At 35.2% G+C, this 23,732-nt stretch overlaps 1 protein-coding gene across 9 annotated transcripts in view; it reads left to right on the top strand.

Moving 5' to 3' along the window:
- Positions 1-23,732, top strand: part of HECTD1 (HECT domain E3 ubiquitin protein ligase 1) — a 57,161-nt gene that overhangs the window by 9,030 nt on the left and 24,399 nt on the right. For 5 of the 9 annotated variants that reach the window (XM_042888601.1, XM_042893752.1, XM_042893049.1 and 2 more), the window contains 19 exons: positions 6,686-6,920; positions 7,786-8,013; positions 11,285-11,566; positions 11,818-12,106; positions 12,422-12,498; positions 12,588-12,686; positions 13,022-13,136; positions 13,655-13,829; positions 15,137-15,275; positions 15,478-15,648; positions 16,485-16,707; positions 16,791-16,835; positions 19,531-19,806; positions 19,905-19,981; positions 20,580-20,714; positions 20,987-21,133; positions 21,519-21,613; positions 22,086-22,191; positions 23,521-23,655. In XM_042888601.1, the coding sequence (XP_042744535.1) occupies positions 6,686-6,920; positions 7,786-8,013; positions 11,285-11,566; positions 11,818-12,106; positions 12,422-12,498; positions 12,588-12,686; positions 13,022-13,136; positions 13,655-13,829; positions 15,137-15,275; positions 15,478-15,648; positions 16,485-16,707; positions 16,791-16,835; positions 19,531-19,806; positions 19,905-19,981; positions 20,580-20,714; positions 20,987-21,133; positions 21,519-21,613; positions 22,086-22,191; positions 23,521-23,655 (3,049 nt within the window). The remainder of the gene's footprint in view (positions 1-6,685; positions 6,921-7,785; positions 8,014-11,284; positions 11,567-11,817; positions 12,107-12,421; positions 12,499-12,587; positions 12,687-13,021; positions 13,137-13,654; positions 13,830-15,136; positions 15,276-15,477; positions 15,649-16,484; positions 16,708-16,790; positions 16,836-19,530; positions 19,807-19,904; positions 19,982-20,579; positions 20,715-20,986; positions 21,134-21,518; positions 21,614-22,085; positions 22,192-23,520; positions 23,656-23,732) is intronic. The other 4 variants (XM_042890170.1, XM_042889353.1, XM_042891627.1 and 1 more) reach the window with 4 other exon arrangements.

Genomic DNA, 23,732 nt, shown 5'->3' with positions numbered 1-23,732 from the left:
TCCTGTATATCTTTGTAGTCTGGCAAGCTGCAAAAGAGCTGAGTCACTTCATTTGTGTTTAAAGGCTTATAGCAGGAGCTTCCTGCTGTGGTTGTATGAGAATTGTGCATTCTTATGGATGCTCCTGTTTGTGAAGGATGGGAGAGACTGAGGCATAAGCGTTGGCATATGGAGTTGTGCTGATACAGTGCTGTACGTTCTCCTAGCCTTTCTTGACATCTTGTCAATATGATTGCATTGTTTTGATAATGTTTAGTTCTGAATTTTAAAGCTACATATTAACTTATGTTAGGCATTATTTTCTCGTTTGAAAGAATAAAAACTGTTACAAAAGGTGTTTTTTTTCTATACTAAAGGAAACACTGACTGCTTTTTGTTTGTTCCATTGCAGACAGACAGTCTGAACAGAGTTAGTTTTTCAACTTTGAAGATGCACCAGCAACTTATTTATTTGCTGTAGTAATTTCTTTTTTTCTGCTATATGGCAATTCTTTTAGTTCACACACACGCATACACACACAGAGTTCAAATGCAACATTAGGAAATACTGCTTTTCTGAAAGAGTGGTCATGTGTTGGAATGGACTGCCCAGGAAGGTGGTGGAGTCACCAACTCTGGAGGCATTCAAGAAATGTTTAGATGTCGTGTTGAGGGATATGGTTTAGTGAGAGCTGTTGGTGATTGGTGGACAATTGGACTGGATGATCTTGTAGGTCTTTTGTCAACCTTGGTGATTCTATGGTTCTGTACAGCCTATATAAAAGCAACATGGTGAAATCAGTTTTGATACTGGGATACTTTAAAATTAGGAATGATGTGCTTGCTTATTTTTCCCTCGCTAGGTGTTGAGGCCTGTGATAATGAAAGGTTTGTGTTCTTTTCTCTTAAATCTGCAAAGCACAATCAATTGGAACCTATAGTTAATACAGTTGTGTTGATTGCTGTCCTGTCCTATCTGTCCATTTAGTGCAATAATTATGTCCTCAACTTCTCTGCTGCTGAGTATTCAGCAGTCTTATTCTTCCACTGCTTTCTAGAGGTGAATCCAACAAGTGGCCACTGTGATACAGATACTCCTGAATGCCTTGCTTTGCTACATATCAGAGGAGACTTCTGTTCTGAGTGTGATCTTAGATGGAACAACACTAGGTTCTATGTAATTGAATGGTCTAATCTTCAGTAGCAGATATTTAACAGGTCTCTTTCTTCTATACTAGCCTGCCTAAGGAAGCCAGGATCCTTAAGGAAGTAAGGATTTATCTTCGACTTAAAGCTTAACATACATGGCTTGTGTGACTCCCTGTTTGGTTCCTGCTGGGGTCAAGTGTACTCTCTTACCCAATTCTGCATTAAACAAACAAACAAACAAAAAACCCTATAATGCTGATCATTAGAAAATTCTCCTCTAAGGACCTGGTTGATAGAATTACTTCCAGATGGGCAGTGCTCTTTGTTGTGCTGCATTTGCTTACAGTTCAGTAACAATATGTCTGTCTGAACTCAAGATCTGATTGAGGCAAAGCTCAGAAACTGCTCACGGAACCTGTTAGGACATTTTGATGCATAGAGACCATCCGCTAGGTCTCAGGTGTCAAGTGCCAATAACCAGAAATTCACAGAGCTGCAGAATGGAAGGGCACTCTTCATTTCTATGGATGTGACAGGGTTGCATCCCTTTTATTTCCCTACTTGCTGCTGCTCTCTTTTCCCCCTTCCAGTCCTTTCTCTTGGACCACTCACATAGACACATTCTCACCCCTTAGGCCTGTAGGGCAGATTCTCGTAGTTGCAACCATTAGAAACCCACGTAATACTTTAATGCAGATTTTGGGATTAGAGGGAGATCACTATAAAGCTCACCGAAGTGCTTAAATTTGTAACACTTATCCACACCATACCTACAGTGAAATGACTGAAGTTGTTCAAAATGTGACAGCTGTGTAATGTTATGCTGTAATTATTTTATCCACATGTTTGAGATTATTGTAGCTCAAACAACTAAGGGTGTGTTCCCTGTTGTGCTGTTTCGGACTAACAACACTTAGATTCTGTGTCAGTGGCAGGATAGCAGAAACTTCAGGAGCTGCTAAGGCCTGAGTGAACTTCAGCAGACAAAAAAGAATCTGAACTCTCTGTATAGGAAGTGCATGAGTCCAGTGTGAGAAAACATTCTTCGTCCAGTGGAACACCTGTGTGTTTTTCCCCAGAAAATAAACACAGCACTATTTTTACTGTAGAATATTGAAATCTGCTTCTCCTCCACCCCCCAGTATGAGAATGTTTTACAAGATAGTCGCTCTGTTTAAAACTCTGCGGTACTCTGCAGTAGTGGTCTATCAAGCAACAAACATTCTCACTGTGTTGAACTGCTGCTCTTGATTCTACATTATCTTCCAAACTTAGGCAAAATACTTTGGTAGTAGATGTATCTTCATTATAGAACCAAGTTCAAAGCAGGCTTTGTTCTTTTTCAGTCTTCAGTAAGACTAGTAGTACTTGGCGTGTACGTTGTATGTCCTCTGCTTGTTCTAAATATTATTACTCTGAGTAAAGCAAAGCAGGACATCTTCCTTACCCTGTTTTTGCGTGCATGTGCAGAGTGGCAATTTAGGTAGCAACTGTGGGCCTAATGAGAGCAGAGCAGTTCATTCTTTTGATTTCTCTTGGAGAAGCTGGAATAAAAAAAAAGCCTTCTGTAGAGGCTTACTCTTGAAAGCAGAAGATGCTGGTGATGGCACTGGATGGGTAGTAATGTACTTTAAAAATATGTGAGGAATTAAAATATGGAAATCCAATGCAAAGATGTAATACATTAAACAAATCACAGTTCTAAAAATTGCTGAGATATTGAGATAAGATTGAGTAATGTGGGGTGATGAGTTTGCATGCTCATCTGTATCTGTCCTTTTGTTCAAGTAGATGCTAGGTTTTCAAGGATGGGTGGAGTCTGTTCATTTTGTTCTTTGCTCAGTGCAGTGAAATACTGATCTGCTATGAGAGAGCCCTCGTGCTAGAACATGACAAATATTATTTTGTCATACTGTGATATGTCACAGGCAGTAGATTAGGAGGAGGTGCTAAGCAGACTGTTAGGAACTTTTCAAGATAGATGCACATAGTGTAGTAAGGAGAAAGGCTCTGAGTGAGCCATGAGTGAGACTCAGACTTAATCTAACATGTCTGATGTCACAAGACTGTAGGAAGAAGGCAACATCTAAAACCTACAGAGGATGTGTACATGTGTTTTCATTCCCGCTGGCTTGCTTATATGATGTCAGTGAAAGTCAGTCAATGATATTTGTCCTCAAGAAGCTCACACTAGTTTGCTTGATTTAGATCAGCATAGAAACATCTTATTAATCGCAATCCGCACCATCAAACTATTGTTTAAATTAAAAGAAATAATTTATATTTTGATAATCTTGGGGTATTATGACCCAAAGAATGAAAGACTACTTCAAGTGGTTTGGACAAAGCTTCTTGAAGGCGTATTTCAGAAATGCTTTTAAATATAACTTGATAATTATGTTTCCATAGAATTACAAGAAGTCAGTAGCTGACTTGAGCAGCTGTTACATGTGAGTAGTGAAGAACCTTGTACGCTTCTTTTTTCCTTACACCTGTAGCATTGTAGGTTACAAGTGTTAAAGGCCTGTGCTGCAAGAAACGAAATGTAGCAATGTGTTAGTCTGGACCAATGTTAAAGAGCAGTGAATGGATATCCTAGAGATTCTATCTATGAAAATTGTATCTCAGGTGTTGTGGATTGCATTGATCAAATCTTTTTCTGTTTTATATGAGAATGCAGATGATGACTTCAGTTTATTTTGAAAGTTGTTTTCAGTGATGCTGTCATCTTCTGGACTTGAAAAACTTGATATGTTGCCAGCTATGACCTCATTTAAAAATATAGAGTAGTTGCATATTACAGATTCTTAAGGCAGTGTTTAGAAAACAGTAATAAAACTACTCGTGGTAGTCTTAATGGCCAAAGTATTAGTCCCAGGGCCAGTGAAGCATGATTCTGTCTGTTTGACCCATCTCAAAAATACTCCAGACTTCTGCACGTGTTTTATTCTCTGATGTAACTTTAGGGATAATGACTTCACTTGCTTTACTATATTGTGTAGAACTTGAGCCGTATTGTTTGAGTTGAGAGAAACATGAGGGGAGAGAACATGACACAACTCTACATTTCCTGTGCTAAGGAAGTGAGAAGAAACGTGCATTTGTTGTCTTGGAGTTTAAAATGTCTGGTTTGATTTTTGCTATGTTCCCAGCAACAGCATCTGAGTAAAATGAAATTTGTACTTTTGCTAGTTTTAAATTCATATGAGCTGTAATAGAAGCTTTTCTTTTTCTTTTTTTTTTTTTTTTTTTTTTTTTTTTTTTTCTCCTTTACATACATCTTATATGACTGATACTTCATGAACCATCCTGGTTTTCAGTTTTTTTTTTTGTTTTTTTTTTGTTTTTTGTTTTTTAATCGGATTTCTTATTGCACATAAAGTAGATGATTTGATAGATTTGTTTACATTTGGTTCAGAGCATTGCATTGGAATGGAACTGTTAAAAGAAACACTAAGTACACAGAGTTCAGAGGCTGAAGTAGCTTGCAGGAATTTTCTGTGAAAGCTCTTGTTAAAATTAGATTGGTTGCTATTTTCAGAAGGGATAATTTTTTTTGGAACATAAAGTTCATAGCATTACTGCTGCTCTTACAGGAATTTAATGTGCTTTATTGTAGTCTTCAAATTTTATCTTAAGACAGTAAGCTTTTTATCTTTCCAGAACCAAGTAATTTCCACAGGTTAAGTATATGACAAAGCTTCTGTTTCTTTCTGATTCCCTATGATGCAACATAGTACCCTTTTTGGAAGACTGGAAAGCATTCCTTTAGATCAGAAGACAGATGCTCTAGCAGTGAGAGGAGAGTGTTGTTGTTTGCTTCCTGACTGGAAAAGCATGACTCCTGACTACCTAGCTACCTAGCTAGATATTTTGGCAAAAAGTAATTAAAAACAAACAAACCAAGAAATGAAGTTTTTATCAGTAATCCGTGTTTTTACAAGAAAAACATCACTGCCATTTATGTACTGACAAATAATTCAGTATAAATGATAGACACTTGGTGACTTGGTGTTTTTTCTGTGTCATCGGTGTTCTCCCAGACAACTGTTTTAAGGACAGAAGTGGAGTTCTTTCAAGCTTTTCAGTTCCCATTTTCAGAAAATCCAAGTTGACATTTGTGCACTGTCTTTTTATAAACTCAATTGAATCATAAATCTTCAAGCAATACATGAATAGAGTGTGATAGGATAAGTAGGAATAGTTTTAAAACAAAAGAGGGGAGACTTAGGTTAGATATTTGGTGGTGAAGCACTGGAACGTGTTGCCCAGGGAAGGTGTGGATGCCCCATCCCCGGAGGCATTCGAAGCCAGGTTAGATGGGGCCATGATCAACCTAATGTATGGGTTCCAAGCCTGTCCACAGCATGACATTGGAAGTGACTGGGCTTTAAGTTCCTTTCCAACCCTAACAGTTCTGTGTTACCTTATGTTAATGTATCCAACACATAAACCATGTTATTCTAAGTGTTAAATGTGACATTTATGTCTGTCAAGGCTTCACTTATTCACATCACTAAGGATCACCAGGTTTTGGATTTGTTGCACGTTATTATTTAGTCACTTCATATAGCATGGTTGGATCTTTAAGGAAACAATCAGCATTTTGCTCTCCCAGAGTTTGATGCCCTTGTGTTTGAATCACTCACTGTACATACCAAGTGGTGTATTGAGTGACTTCTGGGTTAGTGTACAGAATGATTAGCCAGTGAGTACTTCACCTGTTTACCAGACCAAATACATGCTGTTGTTATTGCTCTGTCTGGGTTTAGACAAGTTTTAGGACTGCTTTTCCAGACCAATATATTTAAAAAAAAAAAAAAAAAAAAAAAAAAAAAAAAAGTTGCAGCACTTGTTCTTTTCTTACATCTAAGAATGAAGTATCCAGTTATTCTGGCTAATATCACAGTATGTGGCCCCTTCAATTGATTCACCTTTGAAGTATTTTATTTCTGTAGTTGAACAATTATTATATGAGGTCATTTAATGCAAAGTGGTTATATGATGTTGGAAAAGAATTTGCCTTAAGTATAGCTCAAATGAGGGTTGGGGAGAAGAGGGAGAAGGTAAGAAAGGATAAAAAACAAGTGGGTATGTTAAGAACGTGAAGAAAGGCCAGACAAAGCATCAAATTATATAGTGTACCTGAGATCTGTAGCTCTTATTATTGCATGTAATATTTCATGATTAATTGGTTATCTCATTATAAAACCTGAAGCTCTGTTGAGGAAAAAATAAATTGATTGGTGAAGCAAGATTAAATTCAAAAACAACTTTCTAAGATGATATATTTTTCCTAACGTATGCAGAATTTCAAGAATATTTTTATTCTTCTGGGTTTCCCCTCTATTGTGGCATCTTTTTAGGTTGCTGATTTGAATTTTGGGGTGTATGTGAGATACCTGCATTTTATCTGAATGTTTTCGACCAACTGTAAACTAATCTAGAATCTCGCAATAGCATGAAAAGCATCAGTCATTTAATGTAGAGATGTATGAAATCTCTTAATGTGCAGGATCTTGTACAGTGTACTAATTAATCTTTTTTTCTTCTTCAGATGTCCTCCTCGAACTTTTTTACCAGCACTGTGCAAAATTTTTCTTGATGAAAGTGCACCAGACAATGTATTAGAAGTAACAGCTCGTGCCATCACTTATTATCTGGATGTATCAGCAGAATGCACCCGTAGGATTGTTGGAGTTGATGGAGCTATCAAGGCACTTTGTAATCGTTTAGTAGTTGTTGAGCTTAACAACAGAACCAGCAGAGATTTGGCTGAGCAGTGCGTGAAGGTATGTTTTCTTGTAGAAAAGGTAGAATTTTGTCTAAGAGTGATCTGGAAAACTTGCTATTCCAGAACAGTTTGCTTGTATTCAAATTCTGTATATCATCAAAAAGAAAAAAATGAAGCAAAGACATGCGTAGTATGTTAAAGTTTACGTGCTATCTGTGCTTCTCAGCTTTATTGTCAGTCTGAAAAAGCAATATATCAATCTACCCAAAAAAAAAAAACCCAAAAATTCTAGAATAAAGTTTTCCTGTTTGTCTAAATTGATAAGCATGCTGAGGGCTAATTTTATAATTCACCTACTGTTAAAAGAAATTAAATTGTTTGTTGTCTCTTCCATAGTATGGGGCATAGCTCCAGAGCAGCCTTGTGAAGTTTTCAGAAGAATTTACAAGACCCTCAAAATCTTTTCCATACAGTGTAACTTGTTATGTGGCAGCGCATAGGCCGTAGTAATCAAGGACTAAAACTAAGACTTTACACATGCATTTCCTATTTATGCTATTCCAGGTTACTTGAAAGAGTGTCACTGAAGTAACAGGATTTATGGAAGTTTCAGAGCTTTCAGTTGTGTGTTACCTGAAACTTAATAATCTCTCAGAAAAAGATGATCTTATTCAGCCTTCCTTATGAACACTTCTTAAAGAAAAAACAAAAAAACCCAGCAACAATAAAACTACTGTAGAGGGGATTTTCTTGTATTTGGTCCTGTATCCTAAAGTAAAACTGTTGGTGTGCTGGAGGTTTTGACTCCTTATGGGTTTTGAAGAGAAGGTTTTGCTATGTTTTTGCCTACTTAAGTTCTGTAGGTGTATATACACAGCTAACAGCATTTTTATCTACTGTATTTATATTTCATTTCATTTTAGGTGTTGGAATTAATCTGTACCCGTGAGTCAGGAGCTGTATTTGAAGCTGGAGGATTGAACTGTGTCCTGACATTTATTCGTGACAGCGGACATCTTGTTCATAAAGATACTTTACATTCTGCTATGGCTGTAGTATCCAGGCTGTGTGGCAAAATGGAACCTCAGGATTCTTCATTAGAGATCTGCGTGGAATCACTGTCTAGTTTATTAAAACATGAAGACCATCAGGTAATGTAACTCTTGGCTCAATAAATTGTGAATTTAACATTCATTGTGTTTAATAAATGAATGGCTTTGTGTTTTTATATAGTCTTCATAACGAGGTGTTTACATAGTAGTGGTTATATTTGGATATTGTGGTAGTTTTTTTTTTACAGTTGTGATGACAAGAGAATATAAATACCTCTTAGTGTTTAACTGCAAGTGCTATTGTGTGAATATGATCTTATCCTGCCTCTGGTAATTTATTTAGAAATGTCCTGGTGACTTTTTCTTGGAAATAGCATCTGAAGTAGTTGATCTATATCTGTGCTTCAGTCAGTATTATACTGAGTATAAATAAAACGTGAAAGTTTAGTTCGTTTTTCTGTTGCCAGACTAAGGGAAACAACAAAAACATCCACAGTACATGTTAAAATATAGTACTGGAAGCCACTTAAACGGTACTTCTAAAGACCCAACATCACTTTTTTACAACACTTTTATAAACTTGATGTAATGTAAAATCTAGGAAATAATTCCTTTAATTTTAATTTTCCCACTGGTAGCATTCTTTTGTGTATGTCACATTAATGCTTTGCCATAGCTGTTTAGTCAAATTTTTGCTGCATCCTGGCCAGGTTTCTTGTCAGTGCCATTTTCACCCCACCTTTGTCCCTATTCCTGTCTTTACTCCACCCCAACTCCTTATTTTTGTTTAGTTAGACTCCCAAATATGACATGGTAGGTCTTTTTGACTGTGTGCTACGCTTATGTTGTATTTTCAGATCTTTTTGAAATAACCACATGTCAGCTGGCTGCTGCAAATGAACAAGCTACTTTGGTTTTTAGACATAAAACTTTAATAATCACTGATCATCTGAGGCAAGCTAACTCTGAAGTTTAGACCATAAGTCTGTAGTCTTTATTTCTCAATTTAAAATGTTAAAAAAAAAAAAAAAAAATTTTTTTTGGAGATTGTTGGAGATCTGAGCAAAAATTCCAACTTTCATAAACTTTGTCTTTTAGTATTTAATGCTTAAAGATGAGTTTGCTTAAGCTCAGAGAGTCCATTTGATAGTAAGTGAATTTGAGATCTGTATACTTTCTGTGAAGGAAGCTTCAGGATTTATGACTAATATTGATCTTTGTTCTGGATTTGCCCAGTAACTTCCTGTTATTTTCTTTTTCTTTCTTTCTTCTTGGTCACTTTGTGACCATGTCTGGGTAGCCAGTGAGTAATTGCACTTGATTAATAGAGTTCAGGCCAGATGAAATGAGGCCCCAAGAATAGCTTATGTATGTTTGCTTTTTTAACCTTCCTACTTCTCTTATGATTTGTGAGGAAAAAGTATAAATATCTTCCACAGTACAATTGCTTTGTTAACAGTACTAATGCCCTTCGTGCAGGACTAAAGAAGCTGAACCTTGCTTGTGTATTTTTGACAGGGCAGTTCTGGTGAAATTGGTAAATTGTTTACATTATGATTTACGTAAAGATCGAAGGAATTATTTATACCCCTTGCTGTTAAAGAATGGCAGCAAGATGTCAGAGAACGTATCTAGTCACCATTGTAAGATAAAGAAAAAAATCTCTTATGAAAGTACTGATAAATCAGAATGTTTGGCATGCAGGGACTATGCCAGCAAGTGCTGTATTTAGTCATGAGAATATTTGTTTTTCAAGTCTTCAACTTACTGAAGATTTATGATTTTTAACTTAATATGGTCTGGTTAAATGGCCAATAATTCCATAATCTGTGTAGCAACTGTCTTTAAGGCCTCTATATGTGATAATCAATTTGAAAATGGGCTGCACTAGAAATTGGTGTCACTTTTGGGGCTAAGAATTGTATTAACTTAGAGTTTGATGATGAATAGATACTGGGTTTTTTTTTTTGTTTGTTTTGGTTGTTTGTTTGTTTTTTGTTTTTACTTAAACTTCAGAGAGGCTGGTTTGCTACCTTATGTTTAGGAAAGCAAACATGCCAGAAGCAGCTCACATTGATGTGCCTGTGCGAAGTCCGTGATACGATGAGTAGAGACATTTCTAGTGTAATGTGCAGTATAGATAAGAGAAATGCGAGGCAACCCCCCTGTTCTGTTTTCAACACAAGCATGAAGAGAAATTGGATCCTTTTCCTGGGCAGTTTGCCAGAAGTATTTTTTGCTGGGCTGTTAAGAGGATCATCAGTAAGCCTTATTTCCACAGTGTCACTGTGGATTGCATTTTTATTTTTTAAACTTTAGTGAGGAATCTGAATTTCAGGTTTTGTGTATATATGTGTGTGTGTGTGTGTGTTTGTTTGTTTGTTTGTTTGTTTTTCCACAAAAAACTCAACGTATCCCTGTCAGGTAGATGGGGTTGTTTAAATGTTGTAAACCACTTCTGCCACTTAGTCCTTTTTGTAGGCTTGGGACAATTGCAAAATTTATTTTGCTGAAGAGAAGCATGTAGACTCTTAAATACAACTTAGCTATCAAATACTTAGTAAATTAATGCTTTGGCAGTTCTGAATTAGTATCTCAGCTAATGGCTTGTTGCATGGCATTTCTATTAAAAGAAAGCAGCAGTTTAATATAACGTAGTATTAGTGTCATGAAATTATAACATAGTAGAGTATCTTATCAGTATATGAAATTCAAATATTTTTAAAATTGTCCTTGTACCTTAAAAGAATAAATTTGGAATTCAGTAAATGTCTAAAAGTGGAAGTAACAATTCAGTGCACTCTCTTATTTTATTTCTTTTTATTTTTTTTCCCTTTTGCAGCTTAATTAGAAAATCAGTTCAATTTCTAACATCAAAACAACCAAAATGTTTTGCACTCAGTGCCTAAATACCAAACTGCAGGTTGATTTTTGTTTTTTTTTTTTTTGAACTATGTTATCAGAATAGACAGTTGCTATTGGGGATTATAAGTAGTTCTATCTCTTGTAAAAAGAACATATATAACTATGTGGGGGCTTAAAGACTTATAAATGTATTTAATAAGCAAATTTTCTAATTAAATGTTGCTGTATATTTGTTGTGTCTTTGTGTGTGTAGTTAAGGAGATACAATACTGAATTTTACACAATTTTCCTATACAATTATAAGAGAGAAAGGGGTAAGAAAACAGTACAATCCTTTAGTGAGTGTTTCAGAACATTGTTGTGTTCCAACTTTGAACTGTCTCCGCTCATTAAATACCAAGGGAGCTTGGGGAAATGAGCTTTTTTGTTTGTTTGTTTCTGGAAAAATCCTTTTAGCACCTTAAGTGACAGATTATTCATCTTTTCACTTACACTTCTTTCTTAGGTTTCAGATGGAGCTCTGCGATGTTTTGCTTCATTAGCTGACAGATTCACACGTCGTGGAGTTGACCCAGCTCCACTAGCTAAGCATGGATTAACTGAGGAATTGTTATCTCGCATGGCAGCTGCTGGTGGGACAGCATCAGGACCATCTTCAGCTTGCAAACCTGGCCGAGCTAGCACTGGAGCACCATCTACAGCTGCAGACTCTAAATTAAGTAATCAGGTGTCAACTATTGTAAGCCTGTTGTCAACCCTGTGTAGAGGCTCTCCAGTAGTAACACATGTAAGAAATCATTTTACACTACAGCTTCTTATTCTCTTAGGGCTTTTTGCTGTACATATTCCTTTAGTATATGCAAAACTTGTGTTGCTGTTCTATGTATACATTTATAGGCTATGAAAGATATGTGTATATATACACACACATATAGGTTATTTATCAAGAAGAGGAAAAAAAACTGAAACATTTCATATGGAAATGAAACCCAATTTTGATAGTATTTTCTAAAGCCCTGTATATTTTTTATTGTTCAGACTTTTAATTATTTCCAGGATCTCCTAAGATCTGAACTTCCAGATTCTATAGAAAGTGCGTTGCAGGGTGATGAGAGATGTGTACTGGATACCATGCGGTTAGTAGATCTTCTTTTGGTGCTACTGTTCGAAGGGAGAAAAGCCCTGCCAAAATCCAGTGCTGGATCTACAGGCAGAATTCCAGGATTGCGAAGGCTGGATAGTTCTGGTGAACGTTCTCATCGGCAGCTGATAGACTGCATCCGCAGTAAGGATACCGATGCATTAATAGATGCTATTGACACAGGAGGTAAGCAAGAATTGTCTGAAAAGGAAATTAAATATTTTATTTATCTTTCTGTTTTTATAATGTATGGTGTTGTAATACTTAAGTGGTACCTTGAAATCGTATATACAAGTTGATTTTGTTAAATGCACAACATTTCCTGTTAGGAATAATTCCAGTGCTACTTCTTCCTTTTTTTCTGGATTACACTTAACAATATAATTGCTTTTATTGAAGATGTTTAATTTTTTTCAGTCCTACCATTTGCTTAAGGAACAGTGCTGAAGCTTAATCTTTTAATATAATATAATTTCAATTATTTTTAATTGTGTCTTTCAGCTTTTGAAGTAAATTTTATGGATGACGTAGGACAAACTCTTTTGAACTGGGCCTCAGCTTTTGGAACTCAGGAAATGGTAAATAGATTTCAGAGAATGTTAAAAGTTTAGGTTATTTTTGTAAAGCAAGACATGAAAAAACTTGTTTGATTTTTCTTGTTTTATAGGTAGAATTTCTCTGTGAAAGGGGTGCTGATGTTAACAGAGGGCAGAGGTCATCCTCATTACATTATGCAGCATGTTTTGGAAGACCTCAGGTAGCAAAGGTAAGATTTAAACTGACGCTATTAGGAAGCCTTATGTACTGAATTTTTTGCTTTGTTCTATATGTAAATTATTTGAGGCAGCATCTTTAATGTGTGTACTGTCAAATATTTGCTTGTTCTTTACTGTGTTTATTGCAATACAAAGTTTTGGTTACAGTAAGTTAGTAATATGAATAAAAGTAGTTATCAATTTTACAGATATAAGAAGCACATTGTATTCTAACTTTGCATGAAAGCGTGAGAAAAATGTTGGAAGAATGTGTGGAAAAATATTTTTGTATCTTTGGAAGAAGAAATCTTAGTATTATTTAATATTTGATAATATATGTTCTCAGACTCTCTTGCGACATGGTGCAAACCCTGATTTAAGAGATGAAGATGGGAAAACTCCTTTAGACAAAGCTCGTGAAAGGGGTCACAGTGAAGTAGTAGCTATTCTACAGTCTCCAGGTGAGTGCAGATTTTAATTCCTTGCCCTTTTAATTCAGTTATCAGAATTTTTACTCAAAAAAAAAAAAAAAAAAAAAAAAATCATGAGAAAATAGTGTTTTGTGACCATCCTTGCATGTAACATTTCACATCTTGAGAGAAGGGGAGCTACAGAAGAAACTTAGTGGACATAAGCAATGCCAGAGGTACTGGTCTTCAGCTGTTTGCCCTGTTTCAGGACGTGTCAGTCTTGCTAGCTTCTGTGGCATCCTTTCTACGTGTAAACTGCACTTTCCCTGCCTGTGGGGCTCTTCTAGCACTTTAGTCATAGACAGTTGTTTGTTTGTATTTATTTTAAGTAGTTTGAGCTACTCTAGTAAGTGATGTTTGGTAGTACCTTACCTCATGACTTTCTTTACAAAGACTTGACATATACGTTTCTAAAAAGTAAAATTTATATTACTGTTCGGACAGCCAGATCTTAATAAAGAAAACTTTTTACTTATATGTGAAGGTGTTTTTGTTTGTTTATTTTCCAGGGGATTGGATGTGTCCTGTTAACAAAGGAGATGAGAAGAAAAAGAAAGATGCAAACAAGGATGAGGAAGAATGTAATGAACCCAAAGGCGATCCAGAAATGGCACCTATATACTTGAAAAGATTATTGCCTGTATTTGCACAAACATTTCAACAAACTATGTTGCCTTCAATAAGGTAATAGGCGGGATTGTCAATTTCCCTGCATATTTTTTCTTTTTTTAATAGTCTCTGATAAAGATGTGAAGGTAGATTAAGGTGTTTTTTTTCTTCTAATAAAAATTATCACATCCTAAAGGTGGAGTAATGCAAGTGATATTTTAACATGCTTTTGTTCAAATAGAAGTGATGGTTTGAAAAGCTTTGAGTCTTATTTTTACATCGTATTTTGGATAGCTAAAGTGGTGTCTTGAAAGGAATATGATCAAAGTGGGAGAGAGAAAGGCATACTCTTGGCTACAGGGAGCATTATGACACAATACTGTGTTCTTATAGTAACTTGCACTATGGATACTCTACTTGGTTACAGCTGCTGTAATGGAAGTACTCTTTTAGGAGAGGAAAACTAATGAAGTGGTACATACACGGGAGAGCTCAGACTGGAAAAAGTTATTGTAGAAAGCTTCTTCATAGCTTAAGTGTTTATCAGCTGGGAAAGATGCTTGTCACTGAGAGAAGGCAATGTAATTCGATACTTAAAAAGCAGTATTGTGTGTGGCATGCTGTGTTTGTGATAAATTGTGTCTCACCTTAACCTCTCAGTCTTTTATGCTATAAACATAATATTTGTTTATTCTCGTACTTGTGATCCCAGTGTATGGGTACTTCTAGGTAAGAAGTGCTTTGGAGCAGCTTAAATTAGGCCATTTTAAATAAAGGAAAAAAGAAGCAATGTTAAGCAGTGTAATTAACTGCTGTTGAAAACTGTCACTTTTCATATTTTAAAGTTTTCTTTTCAAATGTGGTTAATCATATGTTTAAAACTCACTTGGAATAAAAATTCATCTTTAACCATACACAAGTAATTGACTTCTGAATTTATTTTGCTTTTCAACATGGAAAGTGGAATGGTCTAATGGTAATTTTAGACTTCAGAACTCTAGGGATCTAACCGAAATGCTGAAAGCATGTGACAGGCTGAAGACTGAAATAGATACCTAAGTGTCAGATGGTGCATGCAGAAATGAACTGCCATCACTAAGAAGGTAGAATGTGGAATTGATTTGACTAGAGAAGGGTGGAAAAGGCTGGAGTATGTTAGAGTGTCATAGTGTTGTAGAATTAAGAAGATCAGTAGATGGATTATTCTTGGAGTTAATCTGGCACTTAACAATCTGTTCCAGAACTGGGACTCATTTCAAAAAACTGTTTCTGTAAACTTGCATAAATATATGCAAAAGCAATTATATCTTGAACGTTTTTGTTGCCCTGAGTACTGCTTCCTTTCTTTGTAAGAAATCTTTTTCCTGTCATCTGTTTTAAAGGAAAGCAAGTCTTGCTCTCATTAGAAAAATGATACATTTTTGTTCTGAGGCGCTGCTGAAGGAGGTTTGTGACTCTGATGCTGGCCACAATCTGCCCACAATACTGGTTGAGATAACAGCTACAGTTCTTGATCAAGAGGTAGGAAGAAGTAACATTTCCCAAAGCCACTTTATTTAAAAAAAAAAAAAAAGATTATGCTCATCAATTCCACATGCTTATTAATAGTGAATGTTTTAGTGTTCATAGCATTCATCTATAACTGGGTATGAAGTTCATCCTCTCAAGATATTAAGTAAAGAGATCTCACTTATTGTTTCCTTTCCATTTTAATTTATTACAGGATGATGATGATGGCCATTTGTTAGCGTTGCAAATCATAAGGGATTTGGTGGATAAAGGCGGTGATCTTTTTCTAGATCAACTGGCTAGACTTGGTGTAATCAGTAAAGTGTCAACTTTGGCAGGACCTTCATCTGATGATGAGAATGAAGAGGAGTCTAAACCTGAGAAAGTAAGTACGGAAATGCTAGATTTATTTGTTCCTATAAAACCAGCACTTCTCCTACAATTATCAGTACTATGAAGGTAGCTAGATAAGTTACTAAATTAATGCTTATTGTATTCCAGTTTTTGAATTGTTTCATTGTTGTTGCTATTGTTTTGTAATTTAGTTTCCTCTAGCATATTGTTACCTACTGAGTATTCGTATTTGTGCGTACTTAGTTCTGTGAAGTGGACACTGATATTTGCTGTGCATCTTTTTCAGTGTGCATGTATCAGATAACTATAGGTGGTTTTAAATATTTATATGAAATATATCAAAAACATAAAAACAAAAATAATTCTCTACATGATGAATAGTTTAAATGCATGTTGAAGTTGTTTGCTGATTTCCAGTAGTCAGCAGTTTAGAGACAGCTCAGACACTTGTATTATTCATTTAATCAAAATTTGTTATGCCTTAAGTTTTGATGTCATCTGCACATGTTTCTAGACAGCTGGTTCTAGGTGACCCTGCATGTGAGCAAGGAGTTTGGGCAGGATGTCTTTCAGAGGTCTCTTCCTGCCTTAAGCATTCTGTTCTCACAAAGTGAGTTTTGAAGAGAGGTAGATGCCCAGTCAGTAGACTGCTGTTATTGAGTCGATTGGTATATGAAAAGGGACTTCTTTGAAGTAGTTCTGTTAATGAATGCTTTCAAAGATGTATTTTACAGGCAGAAGGGTTTAGTTTGTTTTATACTTAAATCTTTTTAAAAAATTTTGTATTGCGTTTTTGTTTTTCTGTGGTGTTTTTTGTTTGTGTGCTTTTTTTTAAATACTTTTTTTTTTTTTTTTTTTTTTTAACAGGAGGATGAACCACAGGAGGATGCTAAGGAGCTGCAGCAGGGTAAACCATATCACTGGAGAGACTGGTCAATCATTAGAGGAAGGGACTGCTTGTACATCTGGAGTGATGCTGCAGCCCTGGAACTGTCTAATGGTAGTAATGGATGGTTCAGATTTATCTTGGATGGAAAACTGGCCACAATGTACTCCAGCGGAAGCCCAGAGGGAGGATCTGATAGTTCAGGTAGTTTTTTCTCAGTTCAAATCTAAGTTTTGAGATTATTTTATTTATTTATATGATTTGATTGGAGTTATTTTGTTTTGCAGGAATTGGCTTACTAAATAGTAAAGGAAGTAAACAGGTGGAAGGTGGTCAGTTAATTGTGATGCTTTTCATGAGATAGCATGTGACCGTAACTTGACTTCCTTGTTGAGTTGTGTAAAGTGAACATCTTGCCAGTGGAAGTGTATTAACTTTGTTTTGTTTTGTTTCTTCTTAATTTTGCATACTTAATTTTTCACCCCAGTCATTAAAAGCACTTTGTAGTGGCTGTCTGAGGAAAAGCAGGTTGAAATGGCAATCTGTTGTTTGCTTCTAGCTAGCAGAATGAAATTGCATGTGTTTGGAGATAAAGTAACAGAAAGTTTCTCATCAAGACTGGGAAACAAATTACAGTGTCTTAATTGTTTGTTGGAGAGATGATAAGGGAACAGACCTTATACACTGGCAATGTACAGAGTTTTGTTAAATTTTCTGTACAGAGTGTGCAACTTGTTATGGATGCAACTTGATCCCTTCCTTTTTGTTTAATCTTTTTTACAGCAGTTCATACGTTTATGAACCAATCGATGTGAAATGCTTTATGATACTACGTTTTCAACAAGCTGTAGGGTGAAATAACAGAACATGTATTACAATTCAGGACAGAAATGAAGTGCCAATGTCATTTTCCCTCAATTTTTAGATGTGAAGACAAGTTGAGATACCGTGCGTTTCTAGATTATAACACTACTGGAGAGCACTTCTGAATTTTTTTTGACAAAGTGTATTCTCAAATCCTTTAAACAAGGCAAACAGTTGTGTTGATAGACAGATCTAATCATACAACATAATTCTAAGAAAATCAGTGAGACTCATTTCTTAATCATCATATCTCCTGGATGAAACTTCTGCTTGCTTCCTTCCAACTAGTGGAATGGGATGGAATTCTACTGTTTCTATAGAAGAGTAATTGAATAGGAGTGAAGAGAACTTAGATTGTCAATTTAAGATTATATGCTTGTTCCTATCAATCTTTTTTTTTTTTTTTTTAAGTTTTTATTTTCTTTAATTATTGAGTAGATATACCAAATTTTTGAACAAGATGTCTAGCATGGTTATTATGGAAGAGAAGTAGATAAACTACGGTTAAATTAGGCTTTTTTCTATTTTTTTTTCTGTCAAGCAGATGTCTACTAAGGAGTGCTGACGTTGCAGTGTCATTGCTTGATGTTTAACCTGTTAAGCATGTGCAGCAGCCTCTTTCTCTTGAGATACAAAACTAGTGTTTAAGATTTAACTAAAAATCCTACAACACAGCATTGATTCGGAATAGCTTCTTTAAGTCTTGAACTGTACAGTATGTTGTGCTGTCCTAAATCATTGCTGATTAATCCCATGGTATACTTTCTAGTAATTCAATGGCTGGCAGGAGTATAGTGGGTTGACTAATGGAATTTGTTGGTGTGTATTGCATGATGGGGGGAAATGTGGAGAAATGTGTATACTTCAAATGTTTGTGGAAGGTCTTTCCCCACTGCTCTCTACCTTAGGTTAATAATTGTCTGTTTGAATTCTTAGGGAAAAAAAAAATTCAATGCAAAAATTGAAATTCAGTGGCAGCTCTTTTGAATGAGTTTCAAAATTTTGTCTAAAGGATCCCCAAAATTATTTCCAACTATGCATAATAACTGCACTTTCAGTGTGATGTACAATATAATAGGTAAAAGTATACTTAACAGAAATTTGTAAGAGCTTCATTAACAGATTTTTATTTCTTTTTTAATTAACTTCACTGGGAGCTGCAAATTTTAAGCACTAAAGAGTGATATGCCTCAGTAGTGCATATTTATTTTTGCATATAGAAGACGACTGATTTTTTTTTTTTAAATGTATTAAGTAGCAGAAAAAGATGGCAAATTTAAAAAATATAGCTTGTAAGTCATTGCAGCAGACAGAAAACAGCAATTTTATGTATTTATGGGTTACAAACGTGATTATGATTTCATCAGATATTCTGGAATTACGTTAACTAGCGTTTCTACTGTCGCATGTGCACTCTTTTGATTATGGCAATATCAAAATACAATTTAAAAATCAGGTAGTTGAGAATAGTTTCAAGCTAGATGACCTGCACATCCAAAAAGTAGGATATGAGCCTGTTTCTTTATCTGTTATCTCTATAAAAATACCTTCTTCTAATCAGTTCTTGTTTGGTACCGTTAGATTTAGTTCGTATTTCTCTCAGAGGTGGTGAACGTAGAAATTCTACAAAGGAGATAATTTAAAACTTTAATATAACTTGTAAAAATATTTTGTTTTGTTGACGTGACAGATAATCTGAACAAGTAGCCATTAAGTTTTAACACATGTATCATCATGTTCTCTCAAGTTTTTGTGATATTTTTTCCATTTTTTTTAAATACAGCTTCAATGTTTTTTTTCTCCACTTGCTCTAAATGTAGTTGATTGCTCTTTTCCAGTTGGAAGATTCATTTAGTTTTCTTTTTCAGAAACATGAGTAGTTCATGCTGGCAATGAGATTTAAATTATTTTAACGAAGCTTATCATGGATTTCTTTGATGTTAGTATAAAGAGTTGTGGTCCATTTTGATGTGATTGGGGAATGCATCACTGCTGGAATACGTAGTGGGAAGAATTTTAAAATACAACTTTTAATTTCGAACTTAATTTTGCATTGAATGTGGTCAGTTATTTTGCTTTTGAGAGATACGTGATAGTGAAATCAATTGTTAGAAGAAACAAAAAATATTTGTGTGTTGTTGTTTTTTTTTTTTTTTAAACTAGAAAGTAGGAGTGAATTCCTAGAGAAACTGCAAAGAGCTCGAAGCCAAGTAAAGCCATCTACTGCAAGTCAGCCAATTTTATCAGCACCTGGGCCAACTAAACTTACTGTGGGAAATTGGTCACTTACCTGTTTAAAAGAAGGAGAAATCGCTATCCACAATTCAGATGGTCAGCAAGCTACAATATTGAAAGAAGATCTGCCAGGCTTTGTGTTTGAATCTAACAGAGGAACAAAGCATTCATTTACAGCTGAAACTTCTCTGGGTAAGTATGTAGGTATGTATGATGCACAGGTAGGAGCACATATATACCAGGTAGTTTCTTTGTTTTACACGCCTGTGGGAAATTGTGACGTTTCCAAAAATACATTGCAGGATCAGAATTTGTGACTGGTTGGACTGGCAAAAGAGGAAGGAAGTTAAAATCTAAACTGGAGAAGACAAAACAGAAGGTTGGCAAACATCTATGAGTTTTATATTTAAAATTTAATTGACTTTGTTTTATTTTTCATTATGTGTATGAGATATAGTTTTCTCTTAGGGGTTTAAGATACTCTTTAATTTCAGCTATACACAATTTAAGTTTGAAGGGGACAGCTGGAAAACCAAACTTACAACAAAGCAGTCTTGCAGCTGCTTTAGTCCAGAGCATTTCATTTGCTATACTCTTTTAAAGAAAAACTATTTTTTTTTTTTAAATTGTAAGGAAATCTAGTTCTCCTGGTGTTGCGATCAACTTAACTATCTTTTGTGAATTTTTTTATTCTTATTTTTTAAAGTTACTGGTGTATATAATGCATGATACATCTATTTCTTGTTCCAGTTGTTTTGAATTGATGGAAGTTGTGTAGTTGGTTGGAATGTTTTAGTGATTGTTAAAGCTTAATTTCTGTAACTTTCAGTAAGATTCTGCTTATTTCCTTATGTTTTCCTGTGTCATTTATCCTTTTGCAGCCTTTTCATCTTATGATGTATGTTGTATGATAGGTTTGTTTCTGGAATCTTGAATAATGAAGAGGTCTCATTCACGTAATGAAAATCCTTTTGTAGGTACGCACTATGGCAAGAGATTTATATGATGACCATTTTAAAGCCGTTGAAAGCATGCCTCGAGGAGTAGTTGTAACACTGAGGAATATAGCAACACAGTTAGAGTCTGCATGGGAACTTCATACAAACAGACAGGTAATCATATCTCCGTTATTCTATAATATGTGATGTCAGTAGATTTCACGTACTAACATTTAGATTTGTCTATGTAATTATGTAAAAGAAAGGCACAGTGTGATAACTGAACAATGTTTTTGTAGCGGGATCTTGTGTGCGGGGTGGAGTGTTTTGGTGAAGGTTTTTTTCTTATTGTGCAGTTATGTGCATTACTGGGATATTACTTCTCAGAAGACCCAGGTGAAAAAAATGTTGCCTTGTTTCACTGTAATTGTCTTCTTGTCTTTCAGTGTATTGAGGGAGAAAACACTTGGAGAGATTTGATGAAGACTGCTTTGGAAAACTTAATTGTACTTTTGAAGGATGAGAATACCATTTCTCCATATGAAATGTGCAGCAGTGGATTAGTTCAATCGTTGCTTACAGTTTTAAATAATGTGAGTTTACAGAACATAAGTCTCTGAAGAAAAGCTGTTGAAAGAATGTGTAGACATGGGCCATAATTTAAAGATCTATTATGTCTTTTTTTTGTCTTGATGAAAATCAAGTGGCATTGCACCAGTCAATGATCTGACCCATTAATTATGTACTATCACTACAGATTGCTTCAGTTCAAACATGCTGCTAAATGTCTTTCAGTTAACAGTGATCATTTCTAGTGGCTGGTATTGTTTAGCTTTAGAGATAAAGATTTTTGAAAAGAGAATTCAGTAAGCCTAAACGGGTAGTATGCCAATATAAAGAATGAATGTGTTGCACTGTATTAGATGAGATATTTATTTATTTATTTATTTATTTATTTATTTAATTTTTCTCTCTTAGAATGTTGATTTAGATATGAAACAAGACTGTAGTCAACTAGTAGAAAGAATAAATGTATTCAAAACAGCGTTCAGTGAAAATGAAGATGATGAAAGGTAGGTTTAAAAGAAAAAAAAAAAAAACACCAAAAAAAACATAACAAGCATTTGTGATTAAAGAATGTATGTTTAAAAAAGTTTGAAGGCAAATTCGATATCTTTCCATTACAATTTTGTGATTTCTGTGATTAAATAGAGAATTGGTCTTAAAAGACTGCATTTATCACTAAGTATTGAAGTGGTAATTAGAAGAAAAGAAAAATTTAATTACATCCATCTGCAAGAGTCAACTGATGAATGTGCATCTGTTGACAAATATAGAGGTGGCATTTTTTGCTCATTACTGTTTGCAAGGTAGTATTTTTCTTACTGTGCTATAGCCAGACTGGATGCCAAAGGTGAACAACTCGAGCTACACCAGTAGAAATAGCATATTGAAATATTTGCTACGTGTAGACACTATTCACTGAAATATTATGGATTTTTTTTCTTGTATATGTGATAACCTAGTAACTGTTCACCTTCGCAGTCGACCAGCAGTTGCATTAATTCGGAAATTAATAGCAGTGTTAGAATCTATTGAACGTCTACCTCTTCACTTATATGACACACCAGGATCTACTTACAATCTTCAGGTAAATGTACAGTGATATCACACAGTATTGTATATTGTTACACAACTGAATATTTTATGTGGATTTCAGGAAGAATTACATGCATGAAAATTGTATGAGATACACTCTTGTAAACTGGATAAAGTTAACTAAATAACAACAAGGTTCTTAGCATTTAGTTGCTCTAATACCTTCCCTAATGTGTGGATCTTCCTCTGCTTTGATTTACTTTCATATTGTGAAGTAATAGTAATAGTGATTTTTTTTCTTTGTCCTTGAACGTTCTTTTCACGTAAGAATATGTTCCCCAATGAGTATCTTCATAACTAGATTGTAATTGTATCCAAAAAGAAGGGTTTGTTGAAGGCAACTATAAAACATGTTCATTTATGATGCCTGAAGATGGGCTGTTATAGTTTAAAGGTCTCCTGTATGCTCAGTATGGTATTATCTCAGCTGTATGATTAGTAGATTTTTGTACAGGAAAGCTTCAGTTTGAAGGAAAAAAAATATATGTATTTTTGTGTGTGTCTGTATATAAACATTACATGAATTTCTTAGAGTCATAGAGTGGGTTGGCTTGTAAAGGGCTTTAGAGACTGTATAATTCCAACCTCGCTGCTGTGGATAGTCATCTTCCACTAGATAAGGTTGCTCCTGATCTTGAACGCTTCCAGGAGTGTCACATCCACAGCTTCTCTGGGCAACCTCTTCCAGTGCCTTCCTGTTCTCCTTGTGGAGAATTCCTAATATCTAATTTATACATACCCTGCTTTAGCTGAGAGCTATTACCCTGTCGCATCCCAGCACTCCCTGATGAAGAGGCCCTCATGGAGCTTCCTTGTAAGCTACCTTTAGGTCCTAGGAAGCTGCTATGAAATCTCCCTGGAGTCTTCTTCAGGCTGAACAACTCCAGCTCTCTCAGCGTGTCTTCACAAAAAGGGTCCTCCAGCCATCTGATCGTTCTCATGGCCCTCCTGTAGACTCACTCCAACAGATCCATGTCCTTTTTAAGCTTGGGGACCCCTGAGCTGAACTCAGTATTCCAAGTTTTCTATTGTTACTATAGGTCTTATAATTTGGAAATTAAAATTGTGAACAGACAGGAAATATGAAAATATTTACTTGATATCTAGTTAGTTGACTTATATGTTGACTGTTACTGAAGAATTGTTGGGGCAACAGAAATGGATTACCTTTTAAAGCACAAAATTAGAATATAGATTTCTTAAATTGCACAGAAATATATCTGATAAGCCACTGGAACTGCTGTAGTAAAATATACTGCTTTTCTTAAAACTACAAAACTTGAACAGTAAAGCTTGGATTAATGTTGAGATACTCTTTCAGATATTGACAAGGCGTTTGAGGTTTCGTTTGGAACGTGCTTCAGGGGAGACATCCTTGATAGATCGAACTGGCAGAATGCTAAAGATGGAGCCATTGGCAACTGTTGAATCTCTAGAACAGTATCTTCTAAAAATGGTGAGCAACATACTATGCACCCAGCTCAAAGGAATAATTGCATTTTTCATCCCTAATTATTATTATTATTATTTTTG

This window comes from Lagopus leucura, unplaced genomic scaffold, assembly GCF_019238085.1.
Source record: "Lagopus leucura isolate 7727_CA_CO unplaced genomic scaffold, USGS_WTPT01 Super-Scaffold_1, whole genome shotgun sequence".
NCBI lineage: Eukaryota > Metazoa > Chordata > Aves > Galliformes > Phasianidae > Lagopus > Lagopus leucura.
Note: the sequence above shows the minus strand (reverse complement) of the source record. Positions and strands in the feature narration are given on the sequence as shown.